Raw genomic sequence first — 21,508 nt, 5'->3', positions numbered from 1 at the left:
AACAACCAACACATAAATACATGTTTAATGAACTGAGATAAGGTTCATTTATTATACATGTAAATTATTCAGTCATCCAAAAAATTCAAAAACAACCAATAATACAGTCAGTCACTTTATCATGAACATTATGTTTTCATTCATTGAGTCTAAAAAAAAAAAATTATAACATATAGATTAAATTTAAAACTTCTAAAACTATCCTGTATCTCACCTCTGCCCCAAGATGAAGTATGCTAATATTTTTACTCTTTCGAGCTTGTACTTGGGTTTGGAGTTGGACAAGCAGTTCATCTACTTTAACTTCCTGAAGTCGAATTCCTTTGAAATAAGGTGAATATAAATAAATATAATCTTTTTTACAGTAAGACTATATTTTCCTAAATGAAATTTAAACACTGATCATATTTTCATACTTGCAAATATGACATACTTTTATAGTATACAGAAAAAAAATGACAAGATTGCTAAATATTTCTGTCTCCTAAAGAAGTCTAATATTAGATTATTTTGAAAGCCTATCATAAAAAGTCTTAAGTGTTTTTTTTATCATTTAATAATAAAATTTTCTAAAACATATTCATTGCTCTATAAAGAGAAATCTGGTTGAGAATTTGGGTGCCAACACAAATATCTTTGGAGCTCTAGAAATGTTCAGAATTCTTCAATAATCAATTACAAAAGTAAATAAAAACATTTCACTTATTTTAATAATCTTTTTCAGCCTTTAGAACATCACAAAAACTATTTACACATCTTCTAGAACCTCACTTAATAGTTAAATACTATACTGACTAAACCATCTGAGTTGATCAAACAAAGAAGTCAACTGAAAACTTTCAGCTTGTTTAAAGTACTATGATTGGCATGCAGCATTGAATGCAGCACCAATGTTTGTTTAAACTTACTATATTCACCTTACTTTGATTTAATAATGACAGCTAAACATCTATTTCTTTATAAATGCTCTTTTCTTTTCCTGTTTACCGTATCATACTTAATCATTCTTACATGGTTTAGTGTTGGGCAACTGTCTTTAAGTGAATCATGCAGAAATCCAAAAATCATATATTCTACACTATAATGTTTGTTACTAAAGTCAAATGAATGAATAAACTAAAAGTTTGGAATGACCAGCACAAGCGTAACCTACATACATGCTACTCTCAGAAACTCAATGCTACAAATTCCAAATATATCACTATGTTTAATATTCAATTTTTACAGTCTAGTATATATTTTTATATGGATAGTTCTGAAGTCCAACAGTTACTTAATTTTCTTATAGTCAGAAAAATATGGTATTCATTTTTCATTCCTCAAAACTTAGCAATTTTCAAATACAGATAAGATGAGTAAGCTTGTATGAGAAAGTATGAAATAATACGAAAAATTTCTAAAATAAAAATCATCATGAAACTGAAAATGTAAATGACAATTTAAATTTTCAATGTAGAGGAAATCTTCATTAAGTGTAATAATGAAAACGTATATATATGCTAAAAGTGAGATATGTGAAAATGATACATCAAAAATATGCATTTGAATAATTATCCAATTTACTTAAATGTACAAATGCCAGTAACAAAAAGATATTGTTACCTCTTACAGTAGATTTTTCCACTTTTGATGAAGCTTTCTGACATCTTCGATGATATTCTTTCAGTAAGTTAACTCCTTCTTGATTTACTTGATCCTGAAGAGAGACATCTCCAAATCTAATGATGAATAACAAAAATCTATTATTAGACACTGAAAGCAGAATAATTTTGGATTACAATCATAATAATGACTGACAGAAACCTATGCTTTAAGTTTTAAGTCCTCAAAGCAGACACCACTCCATTATTGGAGTTCTTTAACCATTCCAGAGGTGACTAAAACACTCCACTGATATTTTATGTTTTCACAGTGAAAATAACTAATCAAGCAGCATTAAATGTTTCAAACAGTCTAGATTGTGTGTTTAAGAAAAAAGACCTTATATTTTACTTTAGTTTGTAAACGTTTTGAAGTTTTATTGTGAAAAATTGCTTTGAAAAAACAATACAAAATACTACCTTCATCATAGACTTTTTGTACTGAGTATCAGAAAGTTTCCTATATTCAATGAGTTGAGCTTTTTCTTATTCTTTAAAGCATTTATTTTATCTGTTGGAGCAGCAGACTTCCCACTCTAAATCATACATACTTCACAATCAACAAAGATGTATTGGTCAAAACAATGACTACCTTTAAACACAGATTCATCATTATATTCATGCGGCTCACAGCATTATATTTTGATGATAATGTTCAACTGAGACATAACAATGTTTATCTAATATTTGTAATTTGTTTTCTGTAAATAAATTTAACAAAATACTAAAAAAGTAATAAAAGGATTTGAATAGTTTGCCATCACAAACCTACCCTAACATAGTCATTAACCCTCAATTTTATTATCAGATGCTTCACCTTAGAAGGCTATTAATACAGCTTTCCAGGTAATGTAACATAACATCAGGTATGAAAAGAAAATTATCAGAAGCTATAAACAAAAAAATTCAGCTTCTACATTCTATCTTCAGTTACTTCTTTACTGTTGGTTGAACTAAATTCAAACTTGTCACACATGTCCATGTGGTACTATCACATTCTTGATAATACAACATTAAAGATTATAACCTCTTTCTGACCATTATTTTCTTAAAACAACTGTCCTTTTCAAAGTTAATAATATTGAAATTTCTCCAGAATTCTGTGGGTGATACAATAAATGTTCACAGGTGAACAAACATAAGGAACAGAAACACAGAATAATTGTTAAACTAATAAAATAAGTTTGAAATTTAAATGGGATGAATAAAAATAAGCTTGGGAACAAGCAGAAACCATAATAATCTAGAGGTACAACATTTAATTACAACTCTTGAAAATATGAGAGAAATGAAAGTATGTACCATTTTGGCTTTTCATTCTTAAAATAATTAAATACACATTACATGATTCAAGTATGTCAATCCTAAGAAGCTATCCAGTAGAAGGTTTTCAAAATAGAGTTATGTGTCTTAGCTAAATATTTGTAGTGGAGTTGAAAGTGGGAATTGAAATGACTTGAGTGATCCTCCAATACCAAATGCCAAAAACAACATTAATAAAAGTAATTATATATTTTTCCTTCTTATTAACAATAGAACTTGTTTTTAGTATATAATTAGATTCATTTCAAGACATAAATAATTTTCAATCAATCAATCTAAGTATGATTGACTAAGTTCAATATCACTTTCTCCATTTTGCTATAAACTTTTTTTCTTTAAGAAACCTTTGAGACATAAATATAAGAAAATAAAAATCCAAAATATATTTAAAATAGACACAACTTAAAATAATGTTTCTTCACCACTCACTTTTCAGCAAGTGTGGCTTGTTCATTAATGCCAATATTCAGGAACACTGGTGTAAGAGAGAAGCGACAACCATGCTGTTTTCCTTTAGGTAACATTGACATCACGGATTCAGGTGCAGGAACAACAAGAGTTAAGAAGGCTCTGCAAAATAACTAATTAATCAACAGCATGCATATGAAAGACAGCTATTTTAAGTTTAATTCATTTATAAAATATATAGAAATTGAAAACAACAAATAACTCTTTGTAATAAGTGTCATGAAAAATCCATCATAGTACATGGATAATTTTTAAGTCTGTTACTTTCTCTTTGTAACAGTTAGTATTTTCTAACACATTCTAACTACTACCTAATAAAAATGTCTATTTAGAGGTAAAAAGATGGCAGCATGTTTTAAATGTTACGTAAAGTATTTTACACATACTGCATAACATGTACTAAAGGTAATAATTTCTTATCCTTGGTACCACACAGCTTCAGTGTCCATCAAACTTCACTACTGTGTACAAGATGTAATTGTGTAGTTAATTAAGTTTTGCACTACTTTTATAAACTATATTTTGACTCTGAAACTGTTTAAATAGGCAAGTAACAAAGAAAAAACAAAATATGATTTCAAATAAATGTTCTGTCATTTTTAAGCATTATATAATTGGATGTTGTAAAATCAAAACAATGAAAAATTGCTATTTCTGGTTAACATCAGAAAGAAATAATTGCTTGTTTTTTAACTGAACTAAATTTAAGGTTGAAAAGACAGATGTACTAAAGAAGCTACATAATAACTAGATATTAAAACTTTAAATATTAAGAACTTAAATTTCCTAAATCAAGACAACTCATAGTTAAACTGTTAGAGATTTCAGCATTCTTTTATCAGCAACCCAACAAAAACAAAATTTGTAAAGGACTTTCATGTACACAGCATCTGCCAGTGCTCAGGCAGTAACCAAAGTTTACAGATCATACAGACCAAAGTCAGATTTAAGAACAGAAATTTGGAAACCTAATTTAGATGTTATTTATATCATTACAAATGTAACAATACGTTTCTTAAGTCCCTTTGAGTAATGAAAATTATATATCTTGGGGTGTGAACTCATTGAGAAAGGTTACCTTTACTAATGCAAATGTGGCTGTGGTTTAAAACATTTTTCACATAAATGCAGTTATTAAAACTTATAATTCTTAATGTATTAAGCTAACAGTTTCCCAAAGACCAGCAAGTTTATTTTACCCAAATGGTTCTACTGTGGCACATTATTGTTAAAAACTATTACAAAATGTTATATTATGTTAGAAAAATACCTGTTTCCCTCTATACGAGGCTGAGGGGTATTTTCACTATGACGGGCTGGTTCTAACCAGAAAATTACCCTCCGCAAGTCCTCCACACCTACCATCATATCTTCAAGCATTCCCATTTCATCACCATAGCAACTCAACAATCCAAGGAATTGCGCTAGGAGACCAGCTGATATTAAGTGATTAAGAAAGATAGGATCTGGTTGTTGGCACCATAAGACTGTCATTAAACCAGTCACTAAAGTGGTCAGCTACACCAACAAACAAAAATATTGGTATTGAAAATACTTTAATTGTGGTTACAACAGTAACTACAAAAACAAACACATAATTGGTAAAAATGTATTAAACCTTGCTGAAGTGGCCAACAACAATAACAAAGACAATGTCAGTAATAACATCTTATATCTGGTTAGAGTTATAGTTTCTAAAACAACAAAAGCAATAGCAAAAAAAAATCTTAAAACTGGATAGTATGTTCAGCTGTGACAACAAAAGAGTAGTAACAAACACATTTATACATAGCTGGTTAGAAAAGTAGCTAAAAAAAAAGGCTTCAGAAGTTAAGCATTTTAAACTCTTAAAAGTTATAATTTTCTTATACTGAAAATGTATTTTGATCGGTACTTCCTTCCATTTACAAGATTAGCTATTTTCATTTTTTTATGTTCCCTATATGAAAATTTTTATTATGCATGCCACAAGCCTCTCATGCTCCCTATTGGAATCAAATGGTTCCAATGTAACTCTCATGAAAATCATTATGCATACTTCTCCAGACAACAGAAGCACTGAAAATGAGTGGGAAATTTGAGGGGAGGGTAGTATTTATCAGAAATACATTTTAAGTATATGAAAATTATAACTTCTTATACTATACTGTTCCCTGCTCACAAGGTTAGCTAGAATCACACATTGATTAGGGGGAGGAACTGGTGTGAAGGAATGACATACTTACGACCCAAAGCATCCAAAGGATACCTCTGTAGGTGAGAGAGTCAGATTTGAAGAGTGGAATACAGCTATACTCTTTACCCATTTGTGTAATGTGTAAGAAACCAGGGTGGAAAACAAGAAAAGCATATTTAAAGCAGGAGAGAATGCGATAGGAAAATTATTCTAACCAGAGAAAAATATAGTAACTCAACCACACAATAAGAAAAATGGATAAATTAAAAACAATCCTATGGTGTAGAGTGGCTCAGGCATGGTGGAGCATAATTGTTATGTCAACTACATCTAAAACCTCCTTGCAAGGTACTGACATCTGCACGAAGGTAGGATGATTATCATGCCATCTTATCTCACACCTGAGAACAGGGGAATGACACAGAATTAGCTCCTAGCTCTCGATATGTAGATTTGACATCAAGAGTCCAAAGAAAGTCTGTCATATACTGTTCTTTCTGTTACTATGAAACAAGTCAGAACCATCCAAAGGATAATAACATCTACATAAGAGAATGAGTGAGAACCAAGGATAGAACTGAAACAATACCATGTATCCCTGTTATAACACATAACACAGAAGAAGAAATCAAGGGAGAAAGATAGATAACCCAAAACCTGTGTGAGGATTTGTATTCACTGGCTCACTCTAAATCCAAAACCAAATGGTTGAACTGCATTTTGATGTCTCACTCTATTGTACAGCTAATTGTAGATCAAAGGATATCACATCATCAATACTGACAGAATACCACCATCCTACTCTGAACTGAACTGAGGAAATGTTGACACCAAAGACAGTGCAATGGGTGATCACAAAATCCTATTTTGTAAACCTAACCATACCAATTTATTCAATCAAGGCATGACAGGGATGAACAGTTATTCCCTTTTGCTTTACCATGAAGTCGATGAATGGTACAATCCAGAATGGGCAAATATGCAGTTATTCAGCTACAAGCAATCTTGTGCTTTAAGGTGAAGCAATGGAAAGGAAAAAACTAGTCAAAGTGGTATACAGTGCAGATTTAGTGCTAAAAAATAATTGGTCAGGCACCACTTGCCACAGAGTGAGATTTATGTATTGAAAGTAGTCCCCTGAAAGAAAAGAAAGTATTAATAAAAATTTACCCATTGTCAGAAATGCGTTGAAGTCTAAAGTACTGCCAAAGGTAGAACACAAAAAAACCTGAGGAACCTGAAACCATGGTATGATGTAAATAATGGAAGATGAATGTGTTAGGTTGGTCCACATGTCCAGTTGTAGTATTTTCTACAAGGGCTAATGAAGACAAAAAGCAAGAGAAAAGATGAGTTGTTGGATCTGATGAGAGATAATACAAACAAAATATGATGGAAAGGACACAAGGAGAAACAAATCAACTGAATCAAATGAAAACCCCAACTGATAAGGGTAAAAGCAGAGTGATCACTGGACGAATAAAGCTGCCACAAAATACAGAGACAAGAATCGTGGAAAGAACCCGAGATCAATATTATAATTAAGGGCACACACAGAACATAAAAATATATCCAGATCGGGATAGGGCAGATATGTGAAATAGAGGGAAGGGAAATAGGCAAAAAGGAGGAGTTACCCTCAAAAGATACCAGTTTTGGGAAGGAAGAAATGATCCAGAAAAATGAGAAGACAGATAAGGTGGTAAATTGTGCATGTAATGTTGATAGCAAACAAGTCAGACTTCATTGCCAACATGCTAATAGAAGAAAATATGCCTTAAATGACAAGTGAAACAAAGAACATGTGAATATAGGTTCAGAGATAGATTAAGGGAATGAAAGACCACATGGATATTCCAATCCAGAATGGGAGGTCAGAAAACCAGAAGGAATGGATTAACATGGTAACTATGGGTGAAAGAAAAACCCTGCAGTAACAGCAAAGATAAAAAGCATGGGATAAAATTGCTTGATAACCTGATGATAGACCCCTGGTTGAAAAATCATGTGAAAAACTCAGAAACATCAGCAACAGTAGGATAAGCAGCACAAAGCCCCCAAGCTTGGGCCTAAACCTGAAAGACTTTCCATATTTGCCGATACACTTCAATGGTAATGGAAGCATCCAAGGGATCCCAAGCAAGATTCCATTGATCATGTAGAACCCACTGAAGGGAGTGCATGTGTACATGACTGAGGGAACAAAATTGGTACACCACCTCTTAATGGACAAACTGAAAGTAAGGACAAGTTTGCACCACGATGGGGATATGCAAATAAGCACTGGAGACGTCCACCTTGGTCATCCATAGACCCAGAGAATATGTCTATCAAGGAGTTAGGTAGGACTCCATGATGAAACATGGGAGGTGAACAAAATGATTGAGGTGAGACAGATCAATGACTGACCTCTAGTTCCTGGCCTTTTAACAAACCACAAACAGACAAGAGTAAAATTCAGGTAAGTGATGTGGAACAGGTCTGATAGCTTGTTGTGTGAGGAGGTCCTGTCTCTGATAGATGCTGGCAAGTTATAAGATCCAGAGAAGGTAAGGAAACAGGCACCTGTTGTTAATCGAGATATGGACAGTCAGCCCTATGACATGCAAGGGCATAGTGATCCAAAGCACATGGAACAAGACATACTAACACCATCGCTCAACTAAGAGGCAAATTGTTCATCAAAAACTCCAAAGTCCAGGGATATGAGAAAAAACAAAAAAAGGTTAGGAAGTGTAATCATGCAGTAATGAAGTACACAGACCATAAGATATAAGAGAATAAGACAAAACACATACTTGAGAAATAAAGTCTGAAGAAACGTGGAAGGCTGAACACAATCCTCAAAAAAAGTATGGTAAAATACAGCATATCCAGGAGAAGGGAACAAGTGGTCAAAGTCTTCATCAGCCTGTCAAGGTTCCACACGTTCAGAAGAAAGTGGAGCAATGTCTGGAGGTAAAGTCCATATAAGGTCCACTCTCCCAGCAAATAAATATAGACAAATCTCATGACGAGTTGCCTACACCCGAAGCTTGATGTAAAGTGCCTATCATAGGCAAGACACTTACAGTGGTGATATTAGCTTAGAATTCATGTTGTAGCAGTCAAGAAAAGGATTTAAAGTACAAATAAATGTGACCAGAATAACAGTAAGTACACCTGACTGCTTTCAAATTTTCAAGAATATTAAATTCAAGTCACTTTAATAACAAAGCAATTTAGAGCACTAATCAGAACAAAAAAGAAAGACACAAGTGAAAGCACTGCCAAACACTGTGATAGTTTAGTAGAGATACAGAGGAGGAGTCACATGTGTCATGAGAATGCAGTGCTCCTAATGGTGGAGAATTGACACATGACAATTTGCATGAGAGACATGTTTGAATCATGTGACTTTGATAGGGGTGAGCAAAAGGCTTGTGGTATGCATAATAAAAAAAAGTTTGCATATAGAGGGCAGCAGCAAAAGTGGACAGCTAATGTTGTAAGAGGAGGGAGGTGTCATATCAGAACTAACAGCTAAAGCAACAAACAAATTTATAGTTAAGAATATTCCACATGATGGTCAAATAGCAGATAATAAAAATATTATCAACACAGGTATGTTAAATGTTAACATAATAACTGCTACAAAATACATTAAATCTGACTAGTGTTAGCAAATACACACAGAGAAACATTTTATTATTCTAATACACCTCAATAAGGTTTACTGGAAACTTTCCTAAAAGATAAACATCTTAAACTTTTTAAAATATCAAGAATATATAAACACAAAAAGGCACACAAGAGACATCTGATTACAGTAGTCAACTGCAATAATAAACTGAAGAGCATTATCATTACATCTGCTTAGAGTAGTTAAGATGCAATGACATACACTGAAATTTATTATAAATTTAACAACATATATTAAGTCATAATTTCATAATGGTAGTGAACTATAACAAAACAATACATCCAGAACAATGATTAGAATAAGAATATGATTAGTAAATTACAAGGCAGTTCAGAGAATTAACTATAAATTTAGGTTTTTTTCACATAAAAACATGTTTATTTTTATCATCAGTTTATTAAAGTGGTAGGCCTATTTGTCTTAAAGGCTTCTGTCACATATAGTTAAACTTAAATTAATTTTTATGCATTACATAAAATTAGGAAGTGTTTACAAGTAGATGTAATGCCAGATCAATTGCCACATTTAGCTAAATTTCACCTAATGTTTCCCACTTCATAAGCAATTCATAACATGAACAAACACTAATACAGATTTTCAGTCACAGTGCTTTAAATAAGGCATTTGCTTGCAAACTCATAACTGTACAATATAAAAAAAACAAACATGGAAAAAGAAGTCTTAAGCCTTGCTCTAATATGTTTATAAATATTTATTAGTGTTATATATTTTATACAGTAAAAATCACAGAAGTAGGCTTTATATATTTCTAGTAACTATTACAGTGCTTCTAACAGGTATTTGACAAACATGAAGAGTACTTAGATTTTGATCATTGATAACACAGGCCTGCAAATTTACACTTTGTAAAAGTTGTTTTGGTTTTAATAGTGCAGATTCTGAAACTAATATTCATTTTTTTTACTATAAAAGAATTTTTTACAAGGCAGGAAGAAAGACAAACTTACTTGTATCAAATTATTTCGTTTTCAGAATGAACATTCTTATTATTATGTATGTGTCCTAGAATGATTGATAAGACTCGCACATTGTAGCCAGTGGCTGTAAACATTTTAAGCACAACAAAACAGAACTGTGCAATTATTGAAAAGTATTTTAAAATTTCGATCAAGAAGAAATCAGTCTATGAATCATTAATGTAATTTGTACACAGAACAATACCAACAATGACACTTTACTTATGAAAGTTACATGACTTATTAATTAGTATTAAATGTCTGTATATAATTTTCATTCTCTTTACAGTTTGCATTACACAGCAGTTCCAATAGTTTATGAACAATTCAGAACACTAATTAATATCTTGAATGGCAAAAACTTGTACATCTGTTTGCTATCTGCTTTATATAAAACATATGAATGTTGCAGCTTTAAAAAAACTTAAATATTCAATGTCTTAAAAGTCAGTCTAGTTGTCTTGACAGACATGCCTGAAATTGGTAATTTCTTCCTTAATTTAAAATTAATATTATTAAGTTTTAAAACATTATCTTTGATAACTACAAAAACAAGTTAACACTCACTGCCTGTGAGAAAACAACATCTCGCCTATATCTGATCATGTAGCTCATCGAAGCTCGGTGATGTGGTTCCTGCAACAGATACATGTAAAAACCATTATTCATATGGGCACAGGCAGGTAAAAAAGTAATATTTTACAAAATGATACAATAAAAGTTATGTTATCCAGTATGTGCTAGACCTAGATGGTGCTTGGATAGGTGTGAATCCTAGGATGTGATAATGTTTATAAATAAAGTAAGCACAATGTGAATCACTTTAACATCAGCACACAACTGAAACTTTTTTGTGGGAAACAAATGTAAACAAAACCAAAGAAGTACCACAAAGAAGCAGCACTGATTATCTACAGCTCAAACTTTCAAGCTTCAAAGGTGTTCTAAGACTTTCCAAATGGAATTGTAACAAATGTTGATTTCTATAATGAGCAACTAAATTTTGAGAAATTAAAATTTCTAGTTACAAGTATTTTCCAGATCTGGAGATGCTAGATAATAATCCTTTTACTGAATCACTATATCAATAATACAGAAGTGGACTACATACTGTAAAAAGATCTCTTCAAGAACCAAAGTTCATAAAGGTAAAATGTTTATTTGCTCTGAAAATGTACTGTTATGAAATAAATCTTTACAATTACTATGACCATATTACAAAAGAATTGAAAATATCTTTAATATCAACTGATTTTATGTGCTTTGTGGAGTAATGTTTGACTTGAATCTCGCACAAACCTACATAAGGGGTTATCTGTGTTAACTGTCTATAATTTAGCAGTGATAGAATAGAGGAAAGTCAATACTGCCCACTGCCAACTCATCAGCTACTTTTTACCATTGAATGGTAAATTTGACCACAACATTATAATGCTCCCACAGCTGAAAGGGTGAGCATGTTTGATGACAGGGATTCAAACTTGACCAGCAGAATGCAAATCAAGTGCCCTAACCACTTGGCCATGCTGGGCCATTCTTAGAACTGTTGGCATGAAAAGAACTTAAATGAAAAAAAACAAACCAATAACAAAAATATCCTGATTCACATAATTGACTGGATCCATAGTAGGTTTTAACAGTTATATAATAACATTTTTTACCTACAGGAGAAAAAAGTTTGAAGAAAAAAAAACAATAAAATTCACAGTTAATGTAGACAGTGTTCTGTACAATATTTACACTGAGCACAGGAGTGATATTGTCCAGTGCTTTATGCGCAAGTTGAATTTATGCAAGGATTCTTAAGGGCTACTTCTGTTACCCATCTCTCATTTTGAAGTGACGGTCTAAAAGGGGAGATGGTTAGTAAACATCCATCACCACCAATTTTTGTTGGACTGAACAGCAAGATTTGATTATTTTTATGATACACCCATGGCACAAAGTGCATAACATTATTATTTTTTTTGTATAGTAACTGATGCAAACCACAGATCCTCAGATCCACAGTCTGCTACATTAATCACTGTGGTGTCTAATGCTGTTCTACCTGAAGGAATAGATCAAGAATTGAAAGAAAGTCTAGCTTTATATCAATATAAATTAGGGAAGAAAATATTAAGAAATCTCTATTTGGATTCTAAGAACCAGCTTATTCATAAGAGAGTTTTACTTAAAAGTTACTACATTATTTAACTTGTTCTCAAGAATATGATGAGAAAGGATTAAATACGGATGTTTATTGATATTTATATGAATCACAGGGGTATAGGATTAGTTAAGACTAAATTCAGGTGTTAACTGATAGCTGTATGGATCAAAAGGTTCTACTTTTGGAGTAGGATTAAATACAATTATTTATTGATACTACTATGGATCACATGGTGTTTAGTGTCAAGGTAAGATTAAATACTGGTGTTTATTGATATTTTTAAGGATCATGAAGTTCTACTTTCAGAGTAGGATTAAATACAGGTATTTACTGATATTTATGTGGACCATGCTGTCCACATGCTTCTGCTCTCTGAATAACATTTCAAGCACATTTAGTTCCATTTCTTGTTCTCAGATGAAAACTAAAAATATTAAACATTTGAACTGATATACCTAGTAGTGTTCTTTTTTATTTAGTAAAGCTTACATTGAAGGTAATATAAGTATACCTAATCATTTTAACATTAATAATGAATATTTGTTAATAATAGGTGTAAGTTGTCATTGGGTATTCTGACCAAATAAGGCTTGTGGTTATAACTAGAAACAACCTTTTGCTACTCACCAGAAACAACAGAAAAAATTTGTCATTTTTCAATGTGCATTATGTGGTAAGGGTAAAATTGTTGAAATATAGTACATGAACATTAGGATACGTGAGTGAGCCTCCTTTTACTGTATAAGTACTGTTTAGTATTAAATGGAGTTTCATCATACTAAATCAGTTCCAACGCTTTGCCTTGTTTTCATTCATTAAATAGTGCTAATGATAATTCCAAAATGAAAAATGCAAATATTCATAAAACTGAACAGTAAGATCACTGAACTTAATCACAAAATCACTTTCAATTATTTGGATAATACATTCAATAAAATCAATTAAAAATTATTCATATTAGTCTTAATGAATAGTTTTACTAATATGAAAAAACAGCATCATGGAAATACAGTTATAAACATTTATAAGTAGATGCATCAGTCTAGGGCGATATTCAAATACGTAACAGGTGTCTCAGAGTTACTCAAACCAGTCTAATAAATGTGCAGTGTGAGTGTGTATCAATTGGTTATTTAAAGTTTAAAAGTTATTTTGAAAAACATGTTTTTCCCACATACAATAGCTGGTATAAAATACCTGTTTACAGTTAAGCTGATACACTATATTTATCTCACCACAACCATCCAGAGAATGAAAAATTACATCAATTAATTTTAAAAAATTATCTCTTAAGAATATTTATACAGCAACTGAATATTTTCTTACACGTTTGTTATACATCTACAGCAATAAGAAATTATTGCATATACAAGGCAGTATATACATTTTCAAATTATTAATTGTTCATTTTATTAAAAAATATAAAATGAAATACCATTTGTATTAGTAATAAAAACTACATATATAATACATATACTATATGTACTTAGTTGACGATGAAAGTTAAAAAAAAAAAACGGAGAGATCACAAAGTGTTGAGTACTATCTCGCCTTCCCTGTGAACTATTTGGTGCAGCAATTAGGGACTGTCCCAATTATTTTGAGAAAAAACAGCCTATCATATGTTTGTGGATTTTGCCCTAATTACAAAACATTGTTTTCACCTTATTTTATGTCAACAATTTGGTGTAAATTTGTTGACTCAAAAACTAATGACAAAAATACAGTTTAGTGGCTAATAGAAAGAGGTAGATCAACTTCAAATGCATAATAAAAGAAAATGGCTCAAGTGAAATGATTTTACTGTGAGAAATTATACTATTCATTTATCTAACACTCTTCACTACAAAAATATATTTTTTTTCTGACATCACCTCTCTAGTTCCTTTTCATAATAATTTTCACAAAAAAAATTCATTAAACAAGTTTTTATTAACAGTAAGTATAATAACAATTAAGTAATTCACAGTTATGTACATAATTAAAAACCACTACCTTAAGTGACAAAAATCCATAAGTCAACCGAGCTGTCCGTTGAAGGCAAAGCATAGCTTGTCTTAGCTTTCTAGCACTAGGTGTAAGCTCAAATATCCAATCTTGATTACTTTTGTGTTGTTTTGACTCACTGATCACCTTTCTTACATGTAAACCTACCACCTCATTTGTAGGTGACAAATTTCTAACAGCACTACCATTTGCTGTTTCCAGTTCATTAGTTAATAGTTGTACTTTGCTTGCCATACACATTGTACTGGCCTTGATATTCAAGTGTGTTAGGTCCTAAAGAGAAAATAATTTACCAATTACGTTTTATAATATACAGTTATCTATTATAAACAGTTTATTTTTCTTATGAAAATGACAAGTGATATGACAAAAACAAAAAGTGTTCATTGGAGTTGAGAAACATCAACCATCACACTTAATGCTAAGCCACCAAGAAACAGAAGACACAATAATAAGATTAAAGTTAGCATTTTCATGTCGATATCACTAAAATAATTAATTTTAATCAAATAAAAAAACCTTTCCTTAAGAATAATTATTTTGATTACACTGAAACTATTCAAAAAGTTAATTTTTCAATGTTTTATTTTCCTGCCTTAAAAGTACAAACACTGAAATACATTAACTAGTCTAAATATAACCCTAATTTTACCTTATATCAACTGAAATAATTTAACCCCTATCAGGTTCACTGCCAGACACCAAAATTTGCAACCAGTTTCATAACAGATAAACTGTTTTATAACAAAGTATATACATAACACAGGCTTACAAATTCAAACTTCATAAAAGTTGTTTTGGCTTCAATAACAGATTTTCTTCATAATTTATCTATACAGATTTCAAGAATAACCCTAATTTTTTTTTATCACATAAGGATTTTCTACAAATTGAGAGGAAAAACATACTTAGATCAAATTTTTATTATCACAATGAACTTTTTTTTATTATTATTACGTGTTGATTGCAGATTCTAGAATAATCACAGAGATGCCAACTATTTCAAATGACTGAGCATAATGATTGTAGACAGAGCCCTTTATAATTTGCAGCTACTAGGCCTGACCAATGTCTCTAAGCTATTTATTATTATATTATTATTTATTACTGCTATAGATTGCTCATTTATGACTGTGTTTTGTGTATTTAATAGATAAATGTAAAAAACTTCATTTGAAATTCTTTTTCATATTCTGAATTCTTACTCATAAATGTTGTTATCTGCATCGTTTTTGTCTTCGCCTCAGCATTTTATTGGTGAGATGCTGATTTTGTATATCTGGAATGATCGTTTATCCTGTTATGCACCACAAAAAATCAATGTGACAAACTGTACAAAATGCATGACTGTCAGTGACTTTTGATGCAATGACTGGATATTTTGTACCATACTCTTTCCTAAATTTTTGATTCACAGTTTTAGTCCTTTTAAATTTGCCAGAAACAAGACAATCTGGTGAACGAGGCCTCTTTTTTCCCTCTTGTGAACAATCGCATTGGTGTTTCTATGCTGCTTAGAAAACGAGAAATACCTATCTACGAGAGCACTGATTGGCTGACAAGCACTGATGACGTAATTATGGATTCCCCCACGTACCCAGTATGGAGAAGCACCACACTCAAATTATTGGTAGACGTCGGAGATACAAATATTTTTTATTATTTCAAACACAAACATGATTATCGCAAGTAGCCACTTGGACTGTCTTTTATTTATTATCAAAATTTATTTGTATCTCACTAGAAATTTTCTTTTAACCCCTTTCAAGCCCTGGAGGAACAATTTATCACTTTATTGTATAGGCTTATATAATATATAATAATTTGGGAGTTGCAACAAGTTGTAATATTTGTCTGTATGAGCATATAGTTGTAATGTATACACCAAAATTGTAATGGTTGGCATCTCTGTAATCAGTGAGACTCTCATCACTGGTCTAGAGAAATCTAGAGTTAGTAGCTGTAAAGTTTTAGGAATAAAAATGTGACACGATTTCAATTCAAATTATTCACTCATGTAAAAGTACATATGTTTTGTAAAAATTCTTTACTCAATCATGTACAATGGATATCAGTATAGGATTCAGCATACTGGAATTATCATAAAACATGTAAACATTCCAAGATAATAAAACCATTGGAGGTTTGTGTAATTATAACATACTTTGTATCTTTAATTTCTGTAACTAAATTTAATATAGAAATTTAGATATTTTCTTTTCTTTTAAAATAACTGAAATAATTTAAAGTATTTTAGCTTCTCAACTTTAAGATTCAAAATAAAGGTCAGCTGTATCAGCTGTAAAATCAGACTAGAAATATCAATATTGGTATTATTGGCTGCCCGAATAGACTTTATTTATTAGATGGTTGGTTCAACAAGATCTCCATTTTTGTCTATGTCTATGTTTCTTGCTTCTCAGAATTATTTAAATATTTATAGAAAATTTATATGCAAAAACGGCTCGTTTGGGTTGAGAAAATATTTTACATAGAAGAGCGAACAACGTTTCGACCTTCTTCGGTCATCGTCAGGTTCACAAAGAAAGAGGTAACTGACCGGAAGCTGACCACATGTTTGAAAGGGGTTGTGTAACTGTGTGTCGAAATGTAGAGGGCGGTATTAGATGTTTGAATATATAATTTTATTTATTTTATTATATTAATATAGGTATAAAGGCGTTCCTTTATATTGGTTTATTTTGGGTTTAAGTTGTTGTATAAGTAAGGCTTCATTAATTTTGCATTTGTTTATGTTTGTTTCTTTATTTAGTATTTGAGTGTTTTCTATGGTTATGTTGTGTTTATTTGACTTGCAGTGTTCGAAAACGTGTGAAGGTGACTTTTTATGTTCTTTGAATCTGGTTTCCATTTTCTACTTGTTTCTCCAATATAGAAGTCGTGGCAGTTATCACATTGTATTTTATAAATAATGTTGGTGTTGTGTGTCAGTGTAGTTTTTACATAGTATAGACCTCAGTTTTGTGCCTGGTTTTTGAATAAATTTGGTATTAACTGGAATGTCATATTTTGTTACTAATTTTTGCCAAATGTTGGTTATTTGTTTGCTGATGTCAGGAATATATGGTATACAGCAGTGTATGGTTTTGTGGTTTTTTTGATTCGTGAGCTGTATTTACTTTAGTTGGTTGATTTTGCTTTCTGTCTAGGTGTGTGCGTATAATGTTTTCTACGGTTTATGGAGGAAACTTATTGATGTTGATGAAGTATTGTTTTATTTTGTCTAATTCATCGTTAATTTTATCTGGTAAGCATAGTTTTATGGCTGTGTTTATTTGATTTCTTAGTATGTTGAGTTTTTGTTTTGTTTCATGTGCTGAGTCCCAAGGAATGTATAGTCCAGTATGGGTGATTTTTCGGTGGATTTCTGTTTTGAATTGTGTGTCTGTTCTTGTAATTTTGAGGTTAAGAAATGATATTTGATTGCTTCCTTCCTGTTCACATGTGAAGTTAATGTTGGGATGTATAGAGTTAATGTGATTGAAAAAATTAAGTATGTGTTCTGTAGATTTGAATCCCTCAACCGTGTCATCTACATATCTGTACCAGTATATGGTGGATGTAATGCTGTATTAATTGCTTGTGTTTCAACTTGTGTCATAAAAATATTGGCTAGAACTAGTGATACTGGGTTGCCCATGCTTAGGCCATTTGTTTGTATATAGTTTTGGTTGTTGAACATGAAGTTTGTCTTTATCGTGGTGAATTCTATGAGGGTTGCTAACTGGTTTTCAAACATCTAATACCGCCCTCTACATTTCGACACACAGTTACACAACCCCTTTCAAACATGTGGTCAGCTTCCAGTCAGTTACCTCTTTCTTTGTGAACCTGGCGATGACCGAAGAAGGTCGAAACGTTGTTCGCTCTTCTATGTAAAATATTTTCTCAACCCAAACGAGCCGATTTTGCATATAAATTTCTCAACAAGTGGGTTTCTCGACATCACTGATTTATAGAAAATGTTACAACAATCCCTGAATTAAGTTATCTATCAATAAATTGGGATACAAAATAAGTTTTCAATCCAAGTCTTTCAGTGATAAACAAGTTCTATAAAATTGGAAAGGCCAAGATGCCAACATACCAAAGGTTCAAATTCTTCAAACATGCCAAGGGGTGAAGACAGCTCTTCTAACGCAGTATTATTTTTCTGAAGTGTCATATCTGCAATACCTCCTAATGGTAAACACAGACTGTGTCTTTTCAATTTATCACCCAAAACTCCTTCCTTCTCTTTACATTCTGAAGTTTGTGTAGAGTGGGCTTTGGCATCTGTTTCTGGAACACAGTTATCGATTTTACTACTTTCATTGTGGCTCAATGCTAATTTTTGGCCAGTATCTTCATTTTGTACAGTGTTATCTTCATTAGAAAACTCATTTACATCAGCACCATTAAAATATTTGTCTACACTATTGGGTAACGAATGCTGACGTTGTAACTTTACACCCTGATCAGGAGAAACTTTACTGCTAATTCCACACATGTCTTCTGACTGACCTAGATGTAACTGTGTATGTGACTGAGAAGAATTCTTTGCAAGCTGAGTAAAATCAATAACTGGTTTAGCACTTTCCCATACTGCTATAGCCTCTTCTACCAGCATAGGGTTACACACATGGATAAGCTGTTTAGCCTATAAACATCAGAGAAAAAAATTATATATATGTAAACACTTTATTTCTACATGAAAATATGAACACTCTTAATCAGTAACTTAAAGAACTGTAAAAACATGATATTATAATCCTCTTGATATGATAATGATAGCCTCAATCAGCCAACTTTACATTTCTTTAGTATACAGGCAAAAGAGAGTATTAAATGTCAAAATAAGCTAAAAACACTAATTGGTTTGGTGATAAAACTGATTTTTAAAATTAAATTAAAAGTAGAAGCATCTGTGTAAGATCATATTTAATAGCAAACCAAAAACTCCCTGTACTAGTAATTAATCAAAACTCACAATAAATACGACAAGGATTTATTATGAATACTTTTTTCTTACCTTTAAAGTTGTTTAAGTACACCTGAATTACAGTTTAAAACATGAGGTTCATTCCTTTTTAATTCGATCACTCATGACAATTAATAGAGTGTAGTATGTAAAAATTAAGAAACAAAATGTGATGGCTTCTCTCATCTATCTATTTAAGATGTTAACATTTCCCAACAGTGGAAATTTATTTCCAACAATTGCTTACTTTTGTTCATATAATAGCTTTTCTGGTTCAGTGCTGTCTTCTACATGCACAAGTTTTGCCCACCATTAGCCTTGAAAACTCCCACCTAAAATCGTAGATTTCTGTGTGATGTTACTGAGCTGTTGCATGCAAATGACCACGCTACAAATCTCCACTAATAAGAGTGTAATACACCCTCCTTGTACAACTGGTTCCCTCTATACTATAGATAACCTAGTCACTTTGTGTCACAAAATGCCAAACAACCAATCAAATATAGCAACAAGTAAATAATCAATCATCACTTTGAGATTAGACTAGAAAAGGTGCACCATAACTGATGAGAATGGGTGGGAAGTGTGAGAGGAGGTAATATATTTTCAGTGTTGGAAAATGTTAACTTCCAATATGATAACTTACAATACCATTAAAGTGGTGGAGGAAATGGTGCAGAAGCTACTGAGATGCACTTCCTTTGGAAAGTGTCCAGAGACAATCATTGGAATAAGACATCCTATATCAAGTAAATGTACAGGGGCACACCTGTGGGAGACCCACCTCTTCTGGATCATGGTACACTCTTCACCCATACCACAGATACGTGATGCTATATACTAGAGAAATGTATAGAGGCACACCTGTGGAAGACAACACATCATCTGGAGCAGGATATACTCTTTGTTAATGTTGAAGACATATTACTAATTCAGGGAAGTGCAATCTAGAATTTTATTCTGAATTACAGATGTGCCCAAGGTGTACTGAGGCTATGGCATGTGAAACAGTAGATGGTGGGTTAACAGCAATCCAAAATGAGGATGCACTGGGTATTTTTCATCCTGTCAGCAGCAGGGGTAGGGTTCATACCACCTTCACACCTCAATCCCAAGAAGTAGAAGGGAAAGGTGGTGCCAATTTTGTCAGCCAAGGAAGTGCTCATGTGTGCTGTTCTTGCAAACCACATCCAATGCCAGAGTACCTGGGATCTTGATATCTGTGAAAAAGTAAGATGGGAGAAAGCATATGTGGTGGATCAACTCCAGTTCAAGAACAGGTAACACTGGGTATTTTCTTCTGATTTGCAGTAAGGGAACAGTCCATATCAACCAAATGAGTGAAAGCTTATATTAGCTAATCTTGTACCTGTCCAAAATCAGGCTGCTTGGGAACTGACATTCAGGCATTGGTAGGATGGGGGAGAGCCAGGCAGAGGGATGAACTATACATAGTGGGTCATCTCTAGTCCTAAACCAAGCAGTATCAGGACATGTTCATCCATTTCATGCACTACCTATACCAACAAAACACCACTGCCATCTCTCTACTGAGTAGGATTTGTCACATTCAGGAGGAATCGTAGTGTTTACCACCCCAGTGGCTATGAACTGGAAACTGATAAGGACTCCTGTACACCACTAGAAAGAAAAAGGGGAGAGGTGTAAACATATTGGGTAATCTGGAAGAGCTCAACACCTTATTACAGTGCAATGAATAACCATTAAAACCCTGTATTTAAAAGTAGGTCAGCCCCAGTTACTCAAGTAGGACTAGAGGGATAAGCAACTATCCTGACACTGCTTTACACAAGGTAGTCCGTGAGTGGGTATAGTTTGGATAGGGCATTGTTTAGTAAATTATATACTATAAGAACACCTCTTGCAGTTAAGTGGAGCACCATCCTCTTCAATAAGTGACATATCAGACTGGAAAGGCTCTACACAATGCAGATTTAGTGAAGAACACTCTAATAGGCATAACTTACCACTTAGTGGAATCTTGTAAAGTATAAGAGAGTTCTGTAAAAGTAAGAGAAAAAGATCTTACCCTATCAGAGACATTAAGGTGTAGAGATAATGGAGACAGAAGGTAGCCTATA

General features: G+C 32.4%; 1 protein-coding gene across 6 annotated transcripts in view; it reads right to left on the bottom strand.

Annotated features, from left to right (window-relative positions):
- The window catches only part of LOC143238119 (inositol polyphosphate-4-phosphatase type I A), a 68,446-nt gene that overhangs the window by 7,215 nt on the left and 39,723 nt on the right, over positions 1–21,508 (bottom strand). For all 6 annotated transcript variants that reach the window (XM_076478078.1, XM_076478079.1, XM_076478074.1 and 3 more), the window contains 7 exons: positions 18,534–19,085; positions 14,414–14,698; positions 10,834–10,902; positions 4,702–4,949; positions 3,393–3,533; positions 1,603–1,718; positions 215–321 (listed from right to left, as the gene is read on the bottom strand). In XM_076478078.1, the coding sequence (XP_076334193.1) occupies positions 215–321; positions 1,603–1,718; positions 3,393–3,533; positions 4,702–4,949; positions 10,834–10,902; positions 14,414–14,698; positions 18,534–19,085 (1,518 nt within the window). The remainder of the gene's footprint in view (positions 1–214; positions 322–1,602; positions 1,719–3,392; positions 3,534–4,701; positions 4,950–10,833; positions 10,903–14,413; positions 14,699–18,533; positions 19,086–21,508) is intronic.

The sequence above is a fragment of the Tachypleus tridentatus genome, chromosome 13, assembly GCF_004210375.1.
Source record: "Tachypleus tridentatus isolate NWPU-2018 chromosome 13, ASM421037v1, whole genome shotgun sequence".
Taxonomy (NCBI): Eukaryota; Metazoa; Arthropoda; class Merostomata; order Xiphosura; family Limulidae; genus Tachypleus; species Tachypleus tridentatus.
The sequence above is the reverse complement of the archived record's forward strand: the minus strand, read 5'-3'. Positions and strand labels throughout refer to the sequence as shown.